Source organism: Arvicanthis niloticus, chromosome 20 (genome assembly GCF_011762505.2).
Source record: "Arvicanthis niloticus isolate mArvNil1 chromosome 20, mArvNil1.pat.X, whole genome shotgun sequence".
NCBI classification, from domain to species: domain Eukaryota; kingdom Metazoa; phylum Chordata; class Mammalia; order Rodentia; family Muridae; genus Arvicanthis; species Arvicanthis niloticus.
The window spans coordinates 15,611,703-15,633,051 of NC_047677.1; the positions used below are offsets into that span (position 1 = coordinate 15,611,703).

A 21,349-nucleotide genomic window follows, 5' to 3' on the forward strand; every position below is an offset into this window, starting at 1 on the left:
CATGTCTGTCCAGCAGGGGGCACAGCTATGGAGGTGGCACCATGGATGCTGCCCTGGCCATTTTGCTGTATCACTGGTTTCCTGAAGAGAGAATTTCTTAGTCTCCCGTTTTCTGTTTGCTTTTCATTTGCTTTTAGGAACTGATAAGTGTGAGGTCTTTCTGATAAGTCTGTGGAAGGATCTAGAATGGGATACATCCAGCTTTCCCAAATTTACATACCACCTCCATTCTCAGCATAACAGCCATGGCCTCATGGGAAGCTTTGATTCATTTTCTTTTAAATTGTGTGTGTGTGTGTGTGTGTGTGTGTGTAATGCAATGTATTTGTATGCACATGGGTGCTGTCCTAGTTACAGTTTTATTGTTGTGAAGAGACACCATGACCATGGCAACTCTTTACAAGGGACAACATTGGGCTGGCTTACAGGTCCAGAGGTTCAGTCCATTATCATCATGGTAGGAAGCGTGGCAGTTTCCAGGCAACAGGGTGCTGAAGAAGGAGTTGAGAGTTCTACACTTTCATTCAAAGACAGCAGAAGGAGACTGTCTTTCAGGCAGCTAGGAGAAGGTTCTCGAAGTCCACCCCCATAGTGACACACTTCCTCCAACAAGGCCACACCTCCTAATACCACCACAGGTGCATATCATGTGTGTGTGTATGTCTCTATGTGGTGTGTGTGTGTCTATGTGTGTGTGTGTGTGTGTATGTGTGCAAGTGTGTGGAGGACAGACGTTGATGTTAGTCGATGCCTTATTTTTGAGTTAGAATCTTTGTTACTGAACCTGGGGTGTAGCATCTCCACTAGAATGGCTGACCAGCAAGCTCCTGGGATCCTCCTGTCTCTGCCTTCCCTCTTCCCAGTGCCTGAGTTACAGGCTCATACCACTGCTCCTGTGTTACAGAGTTACAGGCGTCTGAACTCAGGCCCTTGGGCTTGCACAGAAAACACCATACCTACCGAGCCAGCTCCCTAGCTGCTCATAGCAAGATTTTGAACTGAGCAGGGGCAAGTGGCAGATCTGGTCATTTTTTCCTTTTCATTATTTTATCTATTCACTTTACATTTCAATATCATCCCCCTCTCTCCTCACAGTCTCTGCCCCCAGAACTCCTCCTCCCATCCCCTCTCCTCTGAGAAGGGGGAGCCCCACCTAAGAACTACCACACCCTGGCACATCAGGTCAGTGTAGGACTAGGTGCACCCTCCCCCACTGAGGCCAGACAAGATGGCCCAGCCAGAGAAATGGGATCCACAGGCAGCCACCAGCTTTAGGGACAACCTTCACTCCAGTTGTTAGGGGGTCTGCATGAAGACCAAGCTGCATGTCAGCTACGTGTGTGTATGTTGGGGGCGAGTCACAGCCCATACATGCTCTTGGGTTGGTGGTTCACTCTCTGGGAACCCCAAGTGTCCAGGTTAGTTGGTCTTCCTGTGGAGCTCCCGACATCCTCAGACCCCCCCCCCAAATCCTTCTCCCAAATCTTCCAAAGACCCATCAAATTCCATCTAATGCTTTGCTGGGTGTCTCTTCATCTCCATCAGCTGCTGGGTGGAGCCTCTCAGGGGACAGTTAAGCTAGGCTCCTGCCTGCAAGTGTAACAGTATCATTAATAGCATCAGGGATTGGTTCTTGCTCATGGGGTGGGTCCCAGTGTGAGCCAGTCATTGGTTGGCCACTCCCCCACCTCTCCTTTCCTGTCCCTGGACATCTTATAGGCAGAACACATTCTGGGTTGAAGGTGGTTTGCTGTCCCCATCCTCCACTAGGAGTCTTACCTGGCCACAGGCAGTGACCACTTGGGCACCATATCTCCCACTGCTAAGAGTCTCGGCTAAAGTCACCCCCATAGACCTCCTTCCACCCAGGTCTTTGGCACCTCCTAGAAATGCCCCCCACCTGCCCACTGATGATTTCTCTTGTCTCTCCCCTCCGATCTCCTTATGTCTGATTTCAACTCCCTGCTCCCCCCTCCATACTGTCTCCCATCCAGTTCCCTCCCCTTCCTCCACCTCCAATATCTATATTATTTCCCCCTCTGAGAAAGATTCAAGCGTCCTCTCTGGGCCCTCCTTGTTATTTGGCTTCTTTGGGTCTGTGGATTGTAGTGTGGTTATCCTGTACTTTATAGCTATTATTCACTTATAAGTGTGAATATATACCATGCTTATCCTTTTGGGTCTGGGTTACCTCACTCAAGATGATATTTTCTAGTTCCATCCATTTGTCTGCAAAATTCATGGTGTCCTTTTTTTTAATCGCTGAATACTATTCCATTGTGTAAATGAGCCACATTTTCTGTATTCATTCTTTGGTTGAGGGACATCTGGGTTGTTTCCATTTTCTGGCTATTATGAATAAAGTTGCTATGAATATAGTTGAGCAAGTGTCTTTGTAGGATTGTGGAGCATCTTTTTGGGTATAAGCCCAGGAGAGGTATAGCTGGTCTTGAGGTAGAACTATTCTTGATTTTCTGTGAAAATAATAAATTGATTTCCAGAGTGGTTATCCGTGTTCGCACTCCCACCAGCAATGGAGGAGTGTTCCCCTTGTTCCACGTCCTCACCAGCATGTGCTGTCACCTGAATTTTTTTACCTTAGCCCTTTTGATGAATGTCCTTTACAGACCTTGAAAGAACAATTCTGAACTTCATATAGAAAAAACAACAACAAAAAATCTAGGTAGCTAAAACAATCCTGTATAATAAAAAACTTCTGGAGCTGTGATGACTTCTCAGTAATCAACTTGACTATATCCAGAATGAACTACAATCCAGAAAGAGACTGCAGCACCTGGGATCCGGTCTTGAGGCATAGTGGCCATGAAAAGTTTAGGCCCAGGTAAGGTGGTATACACCTTTAATCCCATCATTCTGGAGACAAAGCCAAGCAGATCTCTGAGTTCAAGAGCAGTCTGCAGAGCAAGTTCTAGGACAACCAAGCTTAGCTAGGGACGGAGTTGGAAGACAGAAATCTGGTGATAATTTAAGGGGTAATAAGGAAGCATGTTCCAGCCCCAGCAAGCAGCAGAACTTGGCAGCTTCAGCCATGTGGCTCTGGCTTTAGAGTCAAGAATAGACGGGACTCCCGGGACAGTTGATGCTGGTTAGCTGGAGCTAAGAAATCAGCAGTGATTAAGAAGAGACCAGCACCACAGAGATGAAATCTTCTGGGAAATGTTTTCTGAGAGCACAAAGAAGCTGTGTTCCAGAGATAGTCAAGGTTTTACCTCATGCTGCACCTGGACTTGGTAATGTTTAAGAATCACCCAGGTGGTACTGGTTTTAAAACATGAAGGGGTCATGGAGGATAGCTGAGGCTTGGTACTGTGAGAGGCCATGAAAGGCCATTGGTGAAGGTACAGCCTCAGTTGCAGTTAGTGACCCGGGACTGAAGGGGTCACGCAAAGAAGTTGAGGCTTGGCACCATGAAGAGAGCCTATGAGAGGCTATTGGTGAAGCCTAGTTGCAGCGGAGACCCCAGTGTATTGGAGATGCCTGTACCATGGGATGATCGCCAAGAACAGCAGCAGTGGAATAGAGTCAACCAGAGCCTAGAGTGCTCCAGAGGGCAGAGCTGGAGAAATGACACCAGCCCTTTGGAGGATCCCAGAAGATCATGTGTGGACCCCAGACAATGGAATAACCAGAGCCATAGGATATCTGCTGAGGAAAGCTGCTAACAGGGAGTGGAACAACACCAGGAGAAAGAACTGTGTTGAAGTCATCAAAGTTGAAAGGAGTTGGAGATCAGACATGGAGATGTAGACTTTGGAGTCTGCCCAGCTTGGCTCATAAGGAGTGGCATTGTTAGGGGTATGGCCCTGTTGGAGCAAGTGTGTCATTGTGAGGGTGGCCTTTGAGACCCTCCTCCCAGCTGCCTGGAAGCCAGTCTTCTCCTGACTGCTTTTGAATCAAGATGCAGAACTCTCAGTTCCTTCTCCAGAACTGTGTCTACCTGGACACTGCCATGTTCCCTCCCACCTTGATGATAATGGACTGAATTCTGAACCTGTGAGCCAGCCCCAATTAAATGGTGCCCTTTATAAGAGTTGCCTTGGTCATAGTGTCTATTCATGGCAATAGAAATCCTAACTAAGCCAGGAGGTATCCCCATCCCTGACTTCAGGATGTACCACAGAGCAATAAAAACTGGATGGTATCAGTATAGAAACAGACAAATTGATTAATAGAATCGAATCGAATACCCAGAAATAAACTCACACACCAATGGACACTTGGGTTTTGACAAAGAAACCCAAACTATACAATGGAAAAGACAGAGCATCTTCAACAAATGGTGCTGGTCCAACTGGATGTCTACATGTAGAAGAATGAAAATAGATCCATATTTATCACTCTGCACAAAACTCAAGTCCAAGTGGAGCAAAGACCTCAACATAAAACTGGATACACAGAATCTAATAGACGAGGAATTGGGGAATAGCCTTGAACTTATTGGTATAGGAGACAACTTCCTGAATATAACACCCATAGCTCAGGCACTAAGATCAACAAATAATAAATGGGACCTCGTAAAACTGAAAAGCTTCTGTAAGGCAAAGGACACTGTCAGTACAAAACAGCAGCCTACAGATTAGAAAAAGAATTTTATCAACCCTACATTTAACAGAGGACTAATATCCAAAATATATAAAGAATTCAAGAAGTCAGATACCAACAACCCACAAAACACAATGAAAAATGGGGTACAGAGAGAGCTAAGCAGAGTTTGCAACAGAGGAATCTCTAATGGCCAAGAAACACTTAAAGAAATGTTCAGCGCCCTTAATCATCAGGGAAATGCAAAACAAAACAACTCTGAGATTCCACAGACCTGGGATTTTTATGTCTCTGCCTCTGAGTTCACAGATTGCCTCCTAATATTTTATGGATCTTGGCAGAAGAAGCCAGACATCTCGGTCAGAAAGACAGGATTTTATTAGTCTGGTACAGAGAACAGCCTGAGTATTATGATATGTCTTTCCTTCCTTGTGCCCCGGTCCCCTGGGGTGGGAGGGAGTTTTCCCAAGGCCTGAATGATTCCAGAACAGGCCTTGAGTCCTGTGACAGGAGAGGAGCTCTGAGCCTGTGTGGAACCTGTCATTTTCCAGCCAGAAGGAAGCGTGTCTGCCTTTGTCTCATGGGTAACACTGTCTCATCCAGTTCAATCTTGGGGAGAGTGAAGGCCTTGCTTTTTCAGCACCTCAGCTCAGTGTATAGGAGAATAAAATCCTCCAGAAGTCTGTCTCAACAGGCCGCTTACCAGGGTTGAGAACTTTTATTTCAGTTGGCTTTCATCTCCCAGACATGTCACCACTGAGACATTACTGCAGCATCCTTGTGAAACCACTGTTAGTGGTCTAGGGTTTCATGGCTGTCTTAACTGCAGGTGTGCGGGGACTGTGGAACCTCCTAAAAATGAAGAAAATATGACTTAGAATACTTTAGACATGACCAATAATCATCAGTTCTCACTTGGTGCGCATGTATATGTATATGAATGTATGTATCTCACACATCCATCCTTTGAACAGATTTCAAAAATCAGTTTCTTCTTAAATACTTCTTAGTGAAAGCTCCTTCTCACAGCCATTCTCAGATTTCCTCTCCAGAAACACCTCTTCCAAGAAGAGAATCATTTTGGCGGCTGTATCTTTGAATTCCAGTTCTTACAGAGCCACAACCAGGTGGCACAAAAAGCTCCCCAGGGCGCTAAGGCCAGAACTCTGTTTAAGGAAGAAATTTCTGGAAAGAAAGGATGGAGCACGCACTCTCCCACCCGCCTCAGCACAGTGACTGCTGCTCACCCCTCAGCTGCAAGGTCCACATCGCTGCTCACCCCTCGGCCGCAAGGTCCACATCGCTGCTCACCCCTCGGCCGCGAGGTCCACACCAGCGATAATGTCTCTCGGCTTCATTGCTCTTCTTCCTTCCCACACCTAAAACCTTGGCATCATTTTTTTTAGACCAAAATTTTAGTTAAACTAATTAATTTTAAAAATGTTTGGGTGTTTTGCCTCCATGTGCCTGTATCATGTGCCTGTTCTTAGAGTCTAGAAAGGGGGTCTGATCCCCTGGAACTGGGGTTGCCGATGGTTGTAAGCCACCATGTGGGTCCTGGTTACTGAATCTGGGCCTCCTTTAAGAGCAGCCTGTGCTCTTAAGCACTAAGCCATCTTGCCAGCCGATTAATTTTGATTATAAATTATGTGTATGTGTGTATCCTGCGTGTGGGTGTGTGCATACGAGGGTGGTGTCTGCAGAGGCCAGAGCATTGTGGTTAGTGTTAGAGGCCGTTGTGAGCTGCCTCATGTGGGTGCTGACCACCCAACTCAGGTCCTCTGCAAGAGTATGGGTTCTTAATAACTGAACCGTCTCTCTAGCCAAACTTTGGCAAAGATGTAGCCCCTGCCTGGAAGGTTGATACTTCTTGGTTTGGAAGGTGTCTGGGACATCTTGGGACCCCTTCACCACACCCCACAATCATAAATCAGGTACTTGTCCCAGATGTTGGTACTTGTATTTTGAACCTCACAGTGGATGTCACAGTTAGACAAGCCTATTTATTTTGGTCTTTAATCTCTTCGGACAGGGCTTGCTTTGTACTTTCCAGTGTATAACATGCTTTATAGTTCTTCCGTTTATGGTAGTAGTTTATTCTTTTTTTTATGCCATATAAATAAAATTTCCCCCCAATTTTGTTTTCAGTATCTTTATTGCTATTATAAAATACAACAAGTTTTTTTCATATTGATCTTGCTGAACTGGTTTATGAGATTCTTAGTCGAGGACTTAGAATTTTCTAAATACAAGATGATGTTGTTTCCAAGCAAGCTGGACATCTTTTATTTATTTTTCTTGTCTAACTTTCCTTCTAGTGCAGTACTGAGAAGAGATGAGAGACGATAAGCCATGTCGGATGACTTCAATTTGGCCATTACTTAATGCTGCCGTTCTGGGTTTTCATAGATGTCTCTTACCAGTTAGTCAATCATGTTCTTTTCTCGGTTTGTTGAGGATTTTTTGTGATGTTAGATTTGGTGAGATGCATTTCCGGCTCTTACTAGGATAGTTAAGCTTGGTTAGGCTTGCCCGTGCTTCACTGGGGACTCTTCTGCTTATAGTCAGGAGAGATATTCCTCATTGGTTTTCTTTTCTGGACATATTTTAGTCTGGTTTTGATAGCAGGCGATGCTGGTCTCACAGAACTAGTTTGGAAGGACCCCTTTTTCTTCCACATTCCTTTCTCGGGTCTGTTTCAGTAGTTTGTATATTTCATCCAGGTTAACCCATTTTTTAGTTTGCCGCTATTCGTCAGACAGGTTAAACATTCCTTATTGAAAATGCTGAGAAGTGTCTCCGATTTTAGAGCTGTTTTTTTGTTCTTGCTCTGTGATGTTTGTGTGAAGTCTATGACCGAGCACACCTAGGCCGAAATCTAGACTTTCAGATTAGAAAGACTCATTTTATTATCTTATAGTCCATTTTATTTGATAATAACACCATTTCTTTCCCTCCTTCCTGCTGACACAAACATACAGCTGTATACTGCAGACAGCGGCTTCCTGCTTTATATCCTGAAGAACATAATCACACATAGTGTTTTTCAAGTTTTTAGCTGTTAAAACCATAGAAGTTTTCTGTTTGACATAATTTGGATGTACACTTAAGTAGTAATTAATCACACATTAATTCAAAGTAATTCGTTCTACTGAACAGGAAATCAATACGAAGTGCATGACACTGTTTGAAATACCACCTAGCAAATGGCACAGCAAAGTAGAAGCCCTGTGCAGACTTCCCGAGCAGCCGTAGCTTGGGTAGCTCTTTCCCTCTTTATTGAGCCGCATCTGACGATCTCATACCACAGGACATTTAGGCTTGCTGTCACAGAAGAAAGCTGGTCCGGCATTCCCAGCTTAACCACACTGACAGAAGTACCCGGATGTAGATAGTGGCCTGTAAATGTACACGGTGTGAGCAGGTCACGTGCATACAATTTTTCAGTCTTCTTAACATTATCGTCCCCTACCCTGTTTTTAAGAGGGTCTTCCTCAGTCCAGAACTTGCTATGTAGTCCAAGCTGCCTTTGAACTTACGCAATCCTCCTGTGTCAGCTTCCCATCTCATGGGATCACAGGCGTGAGCAATGATGCCCAGCTCAGGTTTCCTGTCTGCTTGTTTCTTTCATCTTCAGATAGATCACAGTTTGCCCTGAAAGTCACTCTCTAGTATAAGAAAAAATGATCTGGCACAAGTCCCAGGTCCTTAGTTACATATATAGACTTAAAAAAAAAAAAGCTCTTAAAACTCGCCTGACTTTTTTTCTCATTATTCAACTGGTCTTTTATCTTTATTGATTTTTTTAAACTTTTTGTTCCTTTTGCCTTTCTGAAATTATACAACAAGGAAATTAAAAAAAAAATGTATCAAACTGAAGTTTCGCATATTAAGCTACTGACTTCTCTCAGGGAAAAGTAACATAGAGAACCAGTAGACGTGTTTTCTATGGAGAGGAGAGGGGTGACGCTCGGAAACTTGAGAAGAGATCCCACTTTGTGCATTATATGCAGGTCAGGATTAATGGACCCAGGTAGGTTATTCAGCAGGTGACTGAGAAGGGTGGGAAAGTGCAGATTGAAATGCATCTCGGAACAGTCAATTAAGCCTGTGGATGATTGAGGAGATAAATGGTAGGCTCCCGCTCCATCTGGACAGCTGATTCCGTTATGTAAAACACACCTACAGGATTTGAAACTCGACCAAGCCTGTTTTATATTAAGGCAAGTATAAACCAACTTAATTTTAGACCTGCCTCAGCCCCAGATTATGTTTGTATGAGGACAAAGAGCCATACAGCATGAATGCACAAGGAACCGGCAGCGGGCGAAGACTCTGCCAGCAGAGTTTGGCAGCGCACCCCAAGAGGAAGGAGAAATCTCTGTCAGATCCACTTTGGCTCTCTGGCACAGAGAGCTCAGAGTGAGGCCCCGAGGAAAGCCAGCTCCAGTCTACTTGTTGATACCTTAACAAGCTGTTGATTTTTGAAAGGGACAAAGGAGCAAAGTGTGGTTAGCATTCCGTCCCCTTGAGTCAATCCTAATGAAGTGGGAGATTCTTGAAGAAATGAATTTCCATTTAAATTCATGTGTGACCCTCTTCCAGAAACCTCCAAGTGTTTGGGAATTTTTTGTTGAGAATTTCAAATGATCCAGTAATAATAAGCTCTTTTTCTGACATGTTCTGTTTCTTTGAGGCTACGTTTTACATTGAATGCCTGGTTTTAGCTGTAAATTTTTTTTTTTTTTAATTTGGAATGACTGATCATTTTCTTTTCTGTTTACCGATTTAATGCAGAAAAGACAAACCACGATTCTCATACTCACGAAGCAATCAGGCTTTTAATCCAGGTACTATACTCAAGATTCCTGTGGGGGTTGGTGGCAGATTTCCTGGCAACCGAGCAGGGGTTGGTTCCAGGGCTTTTCTGACTTAAAGACACAGTGGTACTGCTCAACAGAAGATGGAAAGCTGCCCCTGAGCACAGTTCCTGAGAGGAACAAAGGTGACCGGAGCTACGAGATGCCCTGGCTGGGTTTCAGGGCCAGGCAGAGCAGAAGAAAAGGAGACTGTGGTGTGCCCTGGCTGCCTGGGCCCTCAGGGGAGGGAAACAGCTTTAGAAAAGAGTGACTTTGCCTCAGATCAGAAGTGATCCTAATGCTCCTTCTGTGTCAACTTTTGATTGGCCGCAGACAGACTTTCTTTTCTCTCATCCACACAAAGGCCTAGTATATAACTATGTTGTTCTGTGAGCCATTACCCAGAGTCCAGCTTTCTCCAGGGAACTGAAGCAAGTCAGTTAATTCTCACAGGGTTGGGGATCAAACCAGGGACGTGTGCTTGCTCGGCAGGCACTGTCCTGCTCCCTCCCGTCAGGCGAAGAAGGGAAGACCATTCACAACATCGGCCTCAGTCCCAGTCTTCTGGCCCAATGCTTCCTGCTGATACTACTCCACCTCTCCAGGATACGTCTCTTTATGGTTGGAATGCAACTACATAAAAGTGACCGGGGTATTTGCCTCATTGCTACACACATTTTTTTTTTTTTTTTTTTTTTTTTTTTTGTAGCTCCAAGAGAAAAATCAGAATTAAGCTCATTTGGGAGGAGGGGATATGTGGTTAGATATGTGTTCGTATGTTTGTACAGATGCACCTGTACATGTGTGTGTGCACATGGGGGCCAGAAGTTCATGACAGATGTATTCTTTGGCCTCTCTCCATCTTTTGTTTTCTCAGACAAGCCACTCCCTGGACATGGAGATCACCAATTCTGCTGGTTAGCAAGCCCCAAGGGCTTTCATATCTCCAGCACCCCAATGTTGGGATGACGTTGGGTGTACGCTGTCATGCTCACAGTTTTCCATGGATACTAAGCCATTTCTTCAGTCCCCAAAGCCTCTTGACTAGGCTGTTCTGAGGCTGAGCTTCCAACTCTCTGTCATGGAGATTGACCACAGGTCTCCTACTTTATAAAACGTAACCATAAGGTCTTTAGAAAAAAAAGCCCTGTATAACATGTATTCATAAAAGTTTGTTTAAAACACTTATGAAGATCTGGAGAAATGTCTCAGCATTTAAGATCACTTGCTGCCCTTCCAAAGAACCCTAGCTTGGTTCTTAGCATACATATTGGGTAGCTCACAACTGCCTGTAATTTCAGGTCCAGAGGGTTCATTGCCTTCTTCTGGTCTCTGCAGGCATTTCCACAAATGCAGCATTCTACAAACACACATCAATCAAAGCAAGCCTTACAAAACTCCAACTAACTAATCCAAACCTAGCAAATCCTGGTCCTTATTCTCTAATGATGGGTCTCTCTTCTGCATGGTCTGGTTACATTTCTGAATAAAGAGTCTTAGTTTAAGGTAATGGTCTCTCTTAAGTGAACTATGATGAAGCCACATCGTGGCTTATCGAGCTTGCCAAGGAAAATGTCATGTTCTCTCTCTCTCTCTCTCTCTCTCTCTCTCTCTCTCTCTCTCTCTTTCTCTTGAATTTAAATGTCTTTTCTTTGGGCTAAAGTTTTTATAATAATATTGTACACTTGAAATTTTCTGCTTAAAAACAGCCAAGGGTGAGGGCTGGAGAGACAGCTCAGTGGTTGATAGCACTGGCTGCTATTCCAAAGGACCTGGGTTCGATCCCCAGTGCCTGTGTGGCAGCTCACAGCCATCTGTAACTCTGGTTCCAGGATCTCTGACGCCCTTCTGGTCTTTGCAGGCACTATACACATGTGGTACACAAATATACATGCAGGCAAAACACCCATACTCATAAAATAAAAATAAATCTTAAAAAGTAAAAAAATAGTAAGGGGAATCTTAGATGTTTTGAACTGTAATTTTTACGTATTATTTATATAATCATGATATTTTATTTAAAAATTCTGGGAAAAAAAGAAAATATTTCTGACTTAACTGTTTCATTAATTCAATTATATATGATTTTATGTTCTACTCATACCTAAAAATAGTTTGAAGCAACTTACATTGAAGCAAGTTATAATGTACACACCATAATCATTACAACAGAAAGAGTTGCAGAATTCTAGGTATTGACATTGAAGCCATTTATAATTCACAAATCATAATCATTACACTGTATCAAGAGCTGCAGGATTGTAGTTAGTCTGTGGAAGGCATGGACTTTCCTGTTCACTGCCAGTTGCCAATTGAAGTATAAACTATAGTGGTATCTACTACACTGAACGTTGATATTGCTGTACTTTTCCAGTGCTGTGATAAAATGCCACAGCCAAGACAACTTATAGAGAAGGAATTTATTTGGGTTCATGGTTCCAGAGGGTTGGAATCCATGGTGGTGCAGCAAAGGCATGGTGGCCAGAACTGCTTCTAAGAGCTCCCATCTGGAAACCCAAGTAGGAAACAGAGGTTTAACTCAGAATGACACGGGTGTTTAAGCTCTCAAGGCCATCTTCTGGTGACACACTTCCTTTTCCACAAGTAGTTATTTTAACAAAGCTTTTCTCCGTCATCCATCCTTAGTGAGCATAGCCAGCTCTCTCGAGAAGAAGGAAAGGGAAAGGCTGTTATTAGACTTGCTGGCCACAGACGCCAGTGACTCTTGATCACCTCCCCTGGCTTTCTGAAGACATTGTGGTGCGATGAAGATGGGGAATGGTAGAGGGAGGTGAAAGGGACCCTCTATCATTGCCTCAGCAAGAGTTGGAGCCAGTTACTAGACACTCGTTGGCATCTTTAGAAACCACAGGAAGTTAGCAATTCTCCGAACTTTGTAAGATGCATAAATGAACAAACCAAGAGCAACAGAATCCTGAACTGCTTGATAGTCCATGTGATAAATGTATCTAACTAGTTAATCAACTTCCCCACCACTGGATGTCTACTTAGATTCCTTTCATTTTTGCGTCACAGTGAACCCTTCTCCCTGAAGTTAGCCATTACTATTTCGTAAGCGTTGTCCTATGAATGGAATGGCTTAAGTCTAAAAAGTTTCCATAGGTGCATGTGTTTGCTCCCCGCTGTTGGAGGCTGTAGACATTTTAGGAAGTAGATCCTAGCTGCAGAAGTGGGTCACTGTGGGCAGGGGGCAGGGTATACACTAACCAGGTTCAACCTTGAGCTCTTGGTTTCCTGATCCATAGAGAACATAGTCAGCTGCCGCTGGGCTCCCAACGCCACAGACATTTAGGGACTGGTTCTGTTCCAACAACTCTGACGTCAGGAACAGATCAACAAACCAGGCTGCCTCTCAGCGTTGCCATCAGCGCAGTCACTGAGCTACTCAGATGTCACATCGCTGTGACACACACCTAAGAGGAACATTGAAAGGACGAATGACCTATTCTGTCCCTGGAGGCTTCTGCATACACTTCTTGAGTCTGTTGCCTCTAGGCATGTGGTAAAGCAGAAGACCATGGTGGTGGGAACCCGGACAGGTGACTGACTGCCTTACCTTAGGATCTACTTTTTCCAACCAAGCCCACATCCTAACATGTCGCTTCCTTTCTGTCATGATGCATCGTGCAAGGGCCGTTTCCTGTTCCACCCCTACTACCATCTTCCAGCCCCAGCTCCCAGGGGCTGGGATTATAAGCAGGCAACACCACACCTGCATGATTTCTTCTTGCATTTGTTACTTGATAAGGAGGAACCACGGGTTCTTTACCAATTGAACCACCTTTTTATGTAGCTTCTTAAGGGTCCTCCGGCAGTTGTTCTGTGGATGTTTTTATATGCAATCAATTTGTATACGCTGCGATACACATGTTATCACAGCACCCCCACTTTGGCCATGCTGTATTTATATTTTCTATCATACAGAATGTTTATGTCTCTGCATATTCCGATTTGATAAGTGAGGTCATTCTGAGTATCTGCCTTCTCTTCTGCAACAATGTGATAACGCCAAGATCCCCCATGGCGAGACGGGAGTCGAGTGTAACCCACCATGGCCGAGTGGTTGAATGAAGGGTAGCTTCTGCTGATCCTCGGGCAGCACGCTGAAAAGTTTAGAAATCTCCCAAGGTTTTTGCGGCAAGTGCAAGATATACTCAAAGCTGCTTAAATTGGATTTGGAAATGCATCATAGGTGCCTGGGCCTTTCAGGCTAATGTAAATGGGTGGTTCTTTATTCTTCTAATGCTCACCTTTTAAAAAGCGAGTGCAGACCGGCAGGATTGCTCAGTGGGTAAAGAATTTGCTGCACAACCCTGGAGGACCTACTTTTGATCCTCCAAATTTATGTGAAGGTCAAAGGGAAGAAGAGACCCACAGAGTTGTTCCCTGGCCTCCGCCTGTGCCCCGTGGCCCACGTGTGTGCGCATGTACACCCTACATCCATACATGATAGCATACATACAAATACTGGGGTCGGAGTAGAATGCAGGAAGATAAAAGAGATGAAAGGTTAGTTGTTAAGGGATTTGAGAGTATCTATTTTTGGTAAGAATTCCCTTCCTGCTTGCCTGTATTTCAGATCCATCTGGTTAAGTCTAAACACAGCAAACTGTGCCCTAGCCGCCCACTCTATATGCTTTAAGGCGATATGAAGATGCGGCTCCTGGCCTGGCCTGGCCCAAGTGCGTGTCAGCTTAGATGGGCGGTGGTCACACGCCGCACTGGCCACGCCGCACTGGCCACGCTGCACTGGCCACGTTTATAAGATCCTTTTGGTTTTGGACCACTTAACACTAGTACCTTTCTTTCTATTTTGGAACTTCAGAGTATCTGTTTACAGTACAGTAATAAAATTCTTGTAAGACAATGTTAACATAAAAATAATTTTGTGCTGGGTGTGGTGGTACAGTTCTACAATGTAGTGCTCAGGAGACAGAGGCAGGAGGATTGCAAGTTATAGGCCAGCCTAGACTACATGGCAGGCAGGACCCTCAAAAAAAAAAAAAAAAAAACTAAAATAAAATAGAACATGAAATACTAACCATGCTGTAAAGGAGATGTTGTCTCTGTATGTGGTGTGTGTGTGTGTGTGTGTGTGTGTGTGTGTGTGCGCGCGCCTGCGTAATGGTAGGCAGATTCTGTCCTGATGAACTCTGTCCCCATTCTCCTTGCTCCATTCTCTGTGCCTTGGCAAGTATGTCATTAGGACCAATGAGATGGCTCACTGGGTAAAAGCATTTGCTGGGAAAACCTGATGTCCTGAGTTCAGTTCCCAGAGCCCATTCGAAACTGACATGGCAAAGCTGTCCTTTGGTCCCCACATGCACACTGTGGCATACGCATGCCCCCCACAACATACACTGGTAATAAGTAAAGTAATTTTTACATACATCATTAACCAGAGACTCTAGAGTGAGGCAGGGAGAACACAAGTTCAAGGTCAGCCTGGGCTGTGTAGTGTGACCTTTTTTTCCCCAGGGTTGGGAAGAAAGCCCAACTGGTAAAGTGTTTGCCATGCAAGCATAAGGCCCTGAGTGTGGATTGCCAGCACCCACATAAAAGCCAGGTGCAGAAGAGTCAAGCTTCTGCAGTCTCAGTGCTGGGGGGTGGGGTAGGGATGGGCAGACTCAGAGACAGACAGCCCTGGAGTTCATGGTCAGTCATTCTAGTTAATTAAGGAGCAACTGAGAAAGACACCCGATGTCAGCCTCTGGGTTCCACACACATGCACTGCATACCTGCATATACATGGATGTGCTTGTGTGTGCTTGCATGCTCGCTCTCTTGTACACACACACACACACATGCATACACACACACACACACATACACAAGCATGCACATACACATCACTTCTTAAGAACATTGCATGTATATATAACTCCCCTGCATGGTAGGAATTGTTCTACCGAATCCCATGTGTTGGTGTGACATCAACACTGACTTTCCAGTTTCTTGATGTAGTTACATTTGCTGTCGGGGCTGATAAAGCCCTGACAAGCCTTATGACCTGAGGTGAAGCTGGGGGCTCACAGGGTAGAAAGAGAGCACTAACTCATAAGGTTTTCTCTGGCCTTCACATGGAATGCAAGCATAATTTTAAAAAAATATTTTTTTTTTTAAAAAGTGTCTTTTAAGTGATTGTCTCTTTAAATCATTCTTTCCGTATTATCTTTAGTTACTTTAATGTGGCCTAATCTGAAGGTCTTATAAGACTGTAGGAAAGTCAGGTAGCGTTTCCTATGGCGTCAACCATGGCAAATGAGATTTTTGCAACCTGCAGCGGTGAACTGCCCCTTTGTGCCGACTGCACTGATGTGCTGTAAGTTGCTGCGTTTGCTCCAGCTGAGGAGTTCCATGGTTGTGGGTTAAATGTCAGCAACCTGCTAAGAAAGATGCTGTTAGTCTAAGCTTTATCTTAATGATTAGTTTTCAATAAGATTGAACGGATGTCAGTCACCACCACAATTAGCTAAGATTGAGTTGTGTTGAAATTAAGCATATTGTCAGGTCATCTTGTGCAAGTTTGGATGTGGGATCGGAGGAAACTTAGATTTGCACTTGATGGGTTTTTTTTTTTTTTTTTTTTTTTTTTTTTTTGGAACGGCCTTCTACCAGTTATTTCTCCTTTTGACTGTTAATTTATCAACCGTTCTCTGAAGAAAAAAAAAAAGTGAGAAGAAAAGAGGCCATAGCACTATCACATCTTTATATATGAGCTCCTTAAACCATATGGTGATTCCTAATTAGAATACAAAAGACTGGGTGACAAGCCTCACTCCATGGCCGGTGCAATGAAGGCCCCACAGAAGGAGGGGGCTGAGGGCGGGATTCCAACACGGACACTTTTGAGAGAAACTGTGATCTGTTCTTGTCCTTATCCTGACAGAAGGCTGTCCTGTATGTGCTCAGATGATAAAGATTCTGAGGTGCCAATTAAGTTGGTATTTGGAAGCTAGTGATCTCATTCTGAGCCCCCCGATCCTCTCAGCCGGTGGCTCGACTTGGTTTTTCTCGTTCTAAAACCACGCTCAATATTTAATTTCACGTGTACCCTCTCAGTGGAGATTTCAAAGGGTACTTGCTGAATGCTTGACTGCCTTGCCTGTTGGCTCTTGTTTTGCATGCGAGAGAGAGCCAGGAGCTTTCTTCTCATTGTGTACACATAGTATTAATGGATTTACTCTGCCTGTATCGTCTCATTACTGGAAGCATCTAGAAGCTCAGAAGTCTTTCAATGTATGCAAATAAGGCAGGATCGTCTACCTGAGAGTTAATATTCTCTGCTTTTAAGTGTATTCTAAATCTAATGTTTGTATTTAGAGCATAACATCCTGTTCTCCCTTTTTTTTTTTTTTTTTACGGGCAAAAAGCTAAGCAGGCTCAGGCAGCTGTTTGATGTTGGCTTCAAGTGTTATTAATTTCATATTCTATTATTCTTTTCACTGTAGCACAAGTGAGGCTGATGTGGAGGCTGTCGTGGATAAGTTGTTTGATGAGCTGGCTCAGAAACAAAATGATTGTACGTAAGTTAATTTCTCTTGAAAGAGAATACATTTAGAACACAATGCCCAATCTCCACTGACCAATTAATAAGTTCCATGGCTGTGTATGGGTTGATGCCACACTCGAGTGGCCGTCATTGTATCAGCATTTTCTCTAATTTATGTGTTGAATCATGTGCTATTATTCATCAAGCTATGCATTTCCTATCTGTAAGAGATGAATTTTATAGTAATTATCCAGACAAGATTGAGTCTTTGTTCATGTTCCCATAGTAACTAGCCCAAGGATTCTGAAAGTGCAAGGCAGAGAGCTGCGGCTGAATAAAGCCTGTGGAACCGTTGCCGACTGCACATTTGAGGAGCTGTGTGAGAGAGTAAGTATCCAGGCCTGGCCAGACTCACTGGCCTTTTCACATGTTAAAATACTTCATGTTTCTCCCTCAGCCAGCTTCAGATTTTAAAACGCCATTCACAGAGTCAGAAGGGAGGTAGAAATCTCCATAAGGGACATTTTCATCGATTTGCTGAGCCATTTTTTATAGGTACTGGCACAAAATCTGCTCTTTGAAGGCCTTTCAGGAAAATCGGAAATGCAGAGATAACTGTCAACTGTTGCTGGGAGCAGAAGCAAAATCAGTGTCATGTATGTCTCGATTGTGAAAGTCACTTGTAAGGGGAGTAAGGGCTGGCGAGATGGCACAGTGGGTAAAGACACTTGTAGCCAAGCCTGGCCACCTGGGTTCTATCCCCAGTCCCCTATGGTGGAAGAGAGAACAACTCCCACAAGTTGCCTTCCAGCCTGTGCATGGATGCATGGAATATATGGATAAATGGAATAATTTTTTTACAAGGAGAAAAAAAATGAGTTGAGATTAGTCGGGGTGTGGACCAAGATAAGCAATCAGTAGTGCCGTGACCTAAGGAGACGTGGCGGAAAGAACTGCGTTCTTCAGATTCGTTCCTCAGCTGCCAGGCTACCTGAGCTGCTTGGGCCAGATGGAAGAACGTCAATTTGTAAAACTATGACACTGGAGTTATAATAGAAATAGTTTATCTCACAGATGAAACATATGCACACACACACACACATGTATCAGAACGTCTTTGACCACAAATTCTCTGTAGCTGTGAAGTCTGTCTTTTCATAGTGTGGGGGTTCTCAGTGCTCAGTAGACTCCTCAGTGTCACTATCCAGTGCACATCCTAAGACCTTCAAGTAACTTTCCACGGAGTTGCTCAGTGGAGCGTCATCCCTGGTCCCGATTCCTTACTCTTACCCAACCCCAGCAGAGCTGTTTTGTGGCCCAGCGAAGATTGCTCTCATTTATACCTGCTGAATGTTAACTGAGTGAGTGTTGAGAAAGTCTCACTTTTGAGAAAGCCGCTGAGCTACTCCTAGCAGGCAAGAATTTGTCATCTTTAAACCACAGCCTGCAGCCATTTAGCTCTTTAGAAGGAATACAATTAGGATTAATTAAGACTCTCTGATGGAGAGGCAACCTCTGATCCCCACGGTGGCTGACACGACTCTTCCTTCTCTCCCAGCTCATCAGTCTTAACTCCCAATTGCCTGTACCTGCAGGAAGAAAGTCCACGTGGACTTGCACTTAAGTTTTACTGTCTTTGCTAAAACAGACTCTCTTGTCAAGGATGAAGGCTCTCCTCTCACTGCAGGAGGACCCCCAGTGAGGCAAGGGGACAGGCAGGCTGTGGGGTCCTGGGAGAGGCCAGGGCCCTCTCATGGGACAGAACCTCGGTGTCTGTATCTCTCTATTCTAGGCTCGTTAATTCTGGACACTTGGTTTCAGAAAGAGGCTGTTTAGAATCTAAAATCTGTTATCATCTTTTTTTCTGTGCAGTGGGGTTGGAGGGAAGAAGGTTAATCAGGATTTAGTATTGAAAAATGAAAATAATATCAATACAGCTCACCTTTACTTGACAAAAGTTTGCATGACAACTATGAACCAAATTCTCAAAATCAACAATAACACAAGATTTCCGTTTATTTTGGCATAACAATACACTATTATATCCTCCACTTTGTGACTGGTTGGTTGTTCAGTTGCTTAGGAAACCCTTTCTATAAAATGTTCCAGAATTTCCTGATTTCTTGCTGTCCTTTAATGCATGAACATTCCTGTTGTTTTTGTTTGGGGTTTTGTGGTGTCATTACCTCTACCACGTTTTTCCTTCCCCTAGGTAGATAGACCAGTCAGCATTTATTTATTCCACTGTAGCTGGGATGTTTTCTGCATCAGACAAGCCCTGAATGACTGACAGGGCGTTGTCTTGAGGGATGCGGTTCCTTCCCTGTCTGAGGAAGGGCTAAGTTTTTAAGTGGTCAGTTCCTTACTACCATTTTCTTTATTATGGTGATTTTGCATTTCTTTGCAGCTTTATAATTGTGGCAATTCAGAGACTGAATAGTTAGTTCCATGAAGAGGATTCTTGAGATCAATCAACTTCAGATTCTGCCTAAAACTCTTAATTAGTTATGATGATCTTAGGAGCCAGACTACATAGCTGCCAAAAGATAGTCAGGAAAGATAAAAACAACACATCCAACCCAGGTTAGATTAAGAGTAAACATCTGGGGGCTGGGGTCCAGCTTTGGATCACACAGTATAGTCTCTGGAAGGCCTGAGACCCACTCAGCTGCCGCTATGGACATCATCATGAGAAAGCCACCCCCAGGAGCAAACGGTTGACACTCTGCAATGATGAGTTTTAAGCCATGGAGGGAAATAATATTTTTGTGGACTTTTAAGTGGGTAGCAACTTGTCTATCTTGTCTATCTGTGTGTTAGTTAATAAGGTACAAGAAGGCTTTAACTTGATGTCCTGACATGCTCCATAAGGAAACCAAAAAGGCCCAGGGCTTCCCACCCTCTACCTCCCTCTGCCCTCCCTGTTCCAAGCATAGTCTCGCATCTGTAACCCTGCAGGTCAACATCTACTTTCTTGGTATCTCCAGTATTCCCTATTCTCTCTCTTCACAAGTCTGATTTCAGCATTGCCATGCTTAGAAGACCAGTCCAAAATAGGATCCCTTGGCACCCATATAAAAATAACAGCTAACAGAGCCATGCATAAGGATGGCATCATTCCAAGTGTTCTTTATATAGTAGCTTATGTAATGCCACAATAAGTAGGTGCTATTATTGTCCCATTTTATAGATGGGGAAATGGAGGCATTTAGATGTTAAATAACTTTCATTTGGTCGTACAGCTAGTAAATAGCAAAAGGACGACTTGAACGCCTTACCTGTTTGAGGGTTAGATGCTACATTCTTTACCTCTACATTATGACCTGGGAATTTCTGGGCAAGTTCTGGCATAGTTCACTAATAGAATTCAAATCCTTCCATGAAATCCACTCAGATTATTTGCACATCTCCACATCTGAGGTCTCACCCAAGTGAGAAGAGCAGAGCATCCTAGTGTTTGCACACAGAAGTGCAGTGGCTGGTTTTGAGCTTTGAGACATGGATAAAGCAAAGCAGACACTGCCAGTCCTGAGAGGTCTTTAATATAAATATTGCTTCTTTATCAGAGTGTCCCCAAAGAGAAGTGAAGCCAGAGATGTGGTGCACTCTCTGGATCCAGAGACATGGCATGTCTAGTAGTTATTTATATCTGTGATTTGTGCTGAGTAATCACAGGTATGCAGGGGTCCCTGTGAGCCCCCAGGAGTCTGAGACCCACATTCCCTCTGTGTGCAAATGCTAGGATGCTCTTCTCTTCTCACTGGGGTGAGATTTCCAGCAGTGGTGCTATAGAAATGACAGGTAAAGCTTCTGGGCTAATATCCACTTATCAGTGAGTGCATACCATGTGTGTCCTTTTGTGACTGGGTTACCTCACTCAGGTTGATGTTTTCTAGGTCCATCCATTTGCCTAAGAATTTCTCGAATTCATTGTTTTTAATAGCTGAGTAATACTCCATTGTGTAAATGTACCACATTTTTTGTATCCATTCCTCTGTTGAAGGACATCTGGGTTCTTTCCAGCTTCTGGCTATTATAAATAAGGCTGTTATGAACATAGTGGAGCATATGTCCTTGTTATATGTTGGAGCATCTTCTGGATATATGCCCAGGAGTGGTATAGCTGCCCAGAAGCTTGAAATACCCAAGATTCAACTCACAGACCACATGACGCTCATGAAGAAGGAAGACCAAGTGTGGGTGCTTTGGTCCTTCTTAGAAGGGGTAACAAAACACTCAAAGGAGCAAATATGGAGACAACGTGTGGGACAGAAACTGAAGGAGGGGCCATCTGGAGACCATTCCACCTGGGTATCCATCCCATGTGCAGTCACCAAAGGTAGATGCTGATGTGGATGTCAGGAAGTGCATGATGACAAGAGTCTGATATAGCAGTCTCCTTAGAGATCTGCCA

General features: G+C 44.0%; 1 protein-coding gene across 6 annotated transcripts in view; it reads left to right on the plus strand.

Moving 5' to 3' along the window:
- Window positions 1-21,349, plus strand: part of Afg1l (AFG1 like ATPase) — a 164,638-nt gene that overhangs the window by 119,597 nt on the left and 23,692 nt on the right. For all 6 annotated transcript variants that reach the window (XM_034524248.2, XM_076917230.1, XM_076917232.1 and 3 more), the window contains 2 exons: window positions 16,895-16,965; window positions 17,222-17,322. In XM_034524248.2, the coding sequence (XP_034380139.1) occupies window positions 16,895-16,965; window positions 17,222-17,322 (172 nt within the window). The remainder of the gene's footprint in view (window positions 1-16,894; window positions 16,966-17,221; window positions 17,323-21,349) is intronic.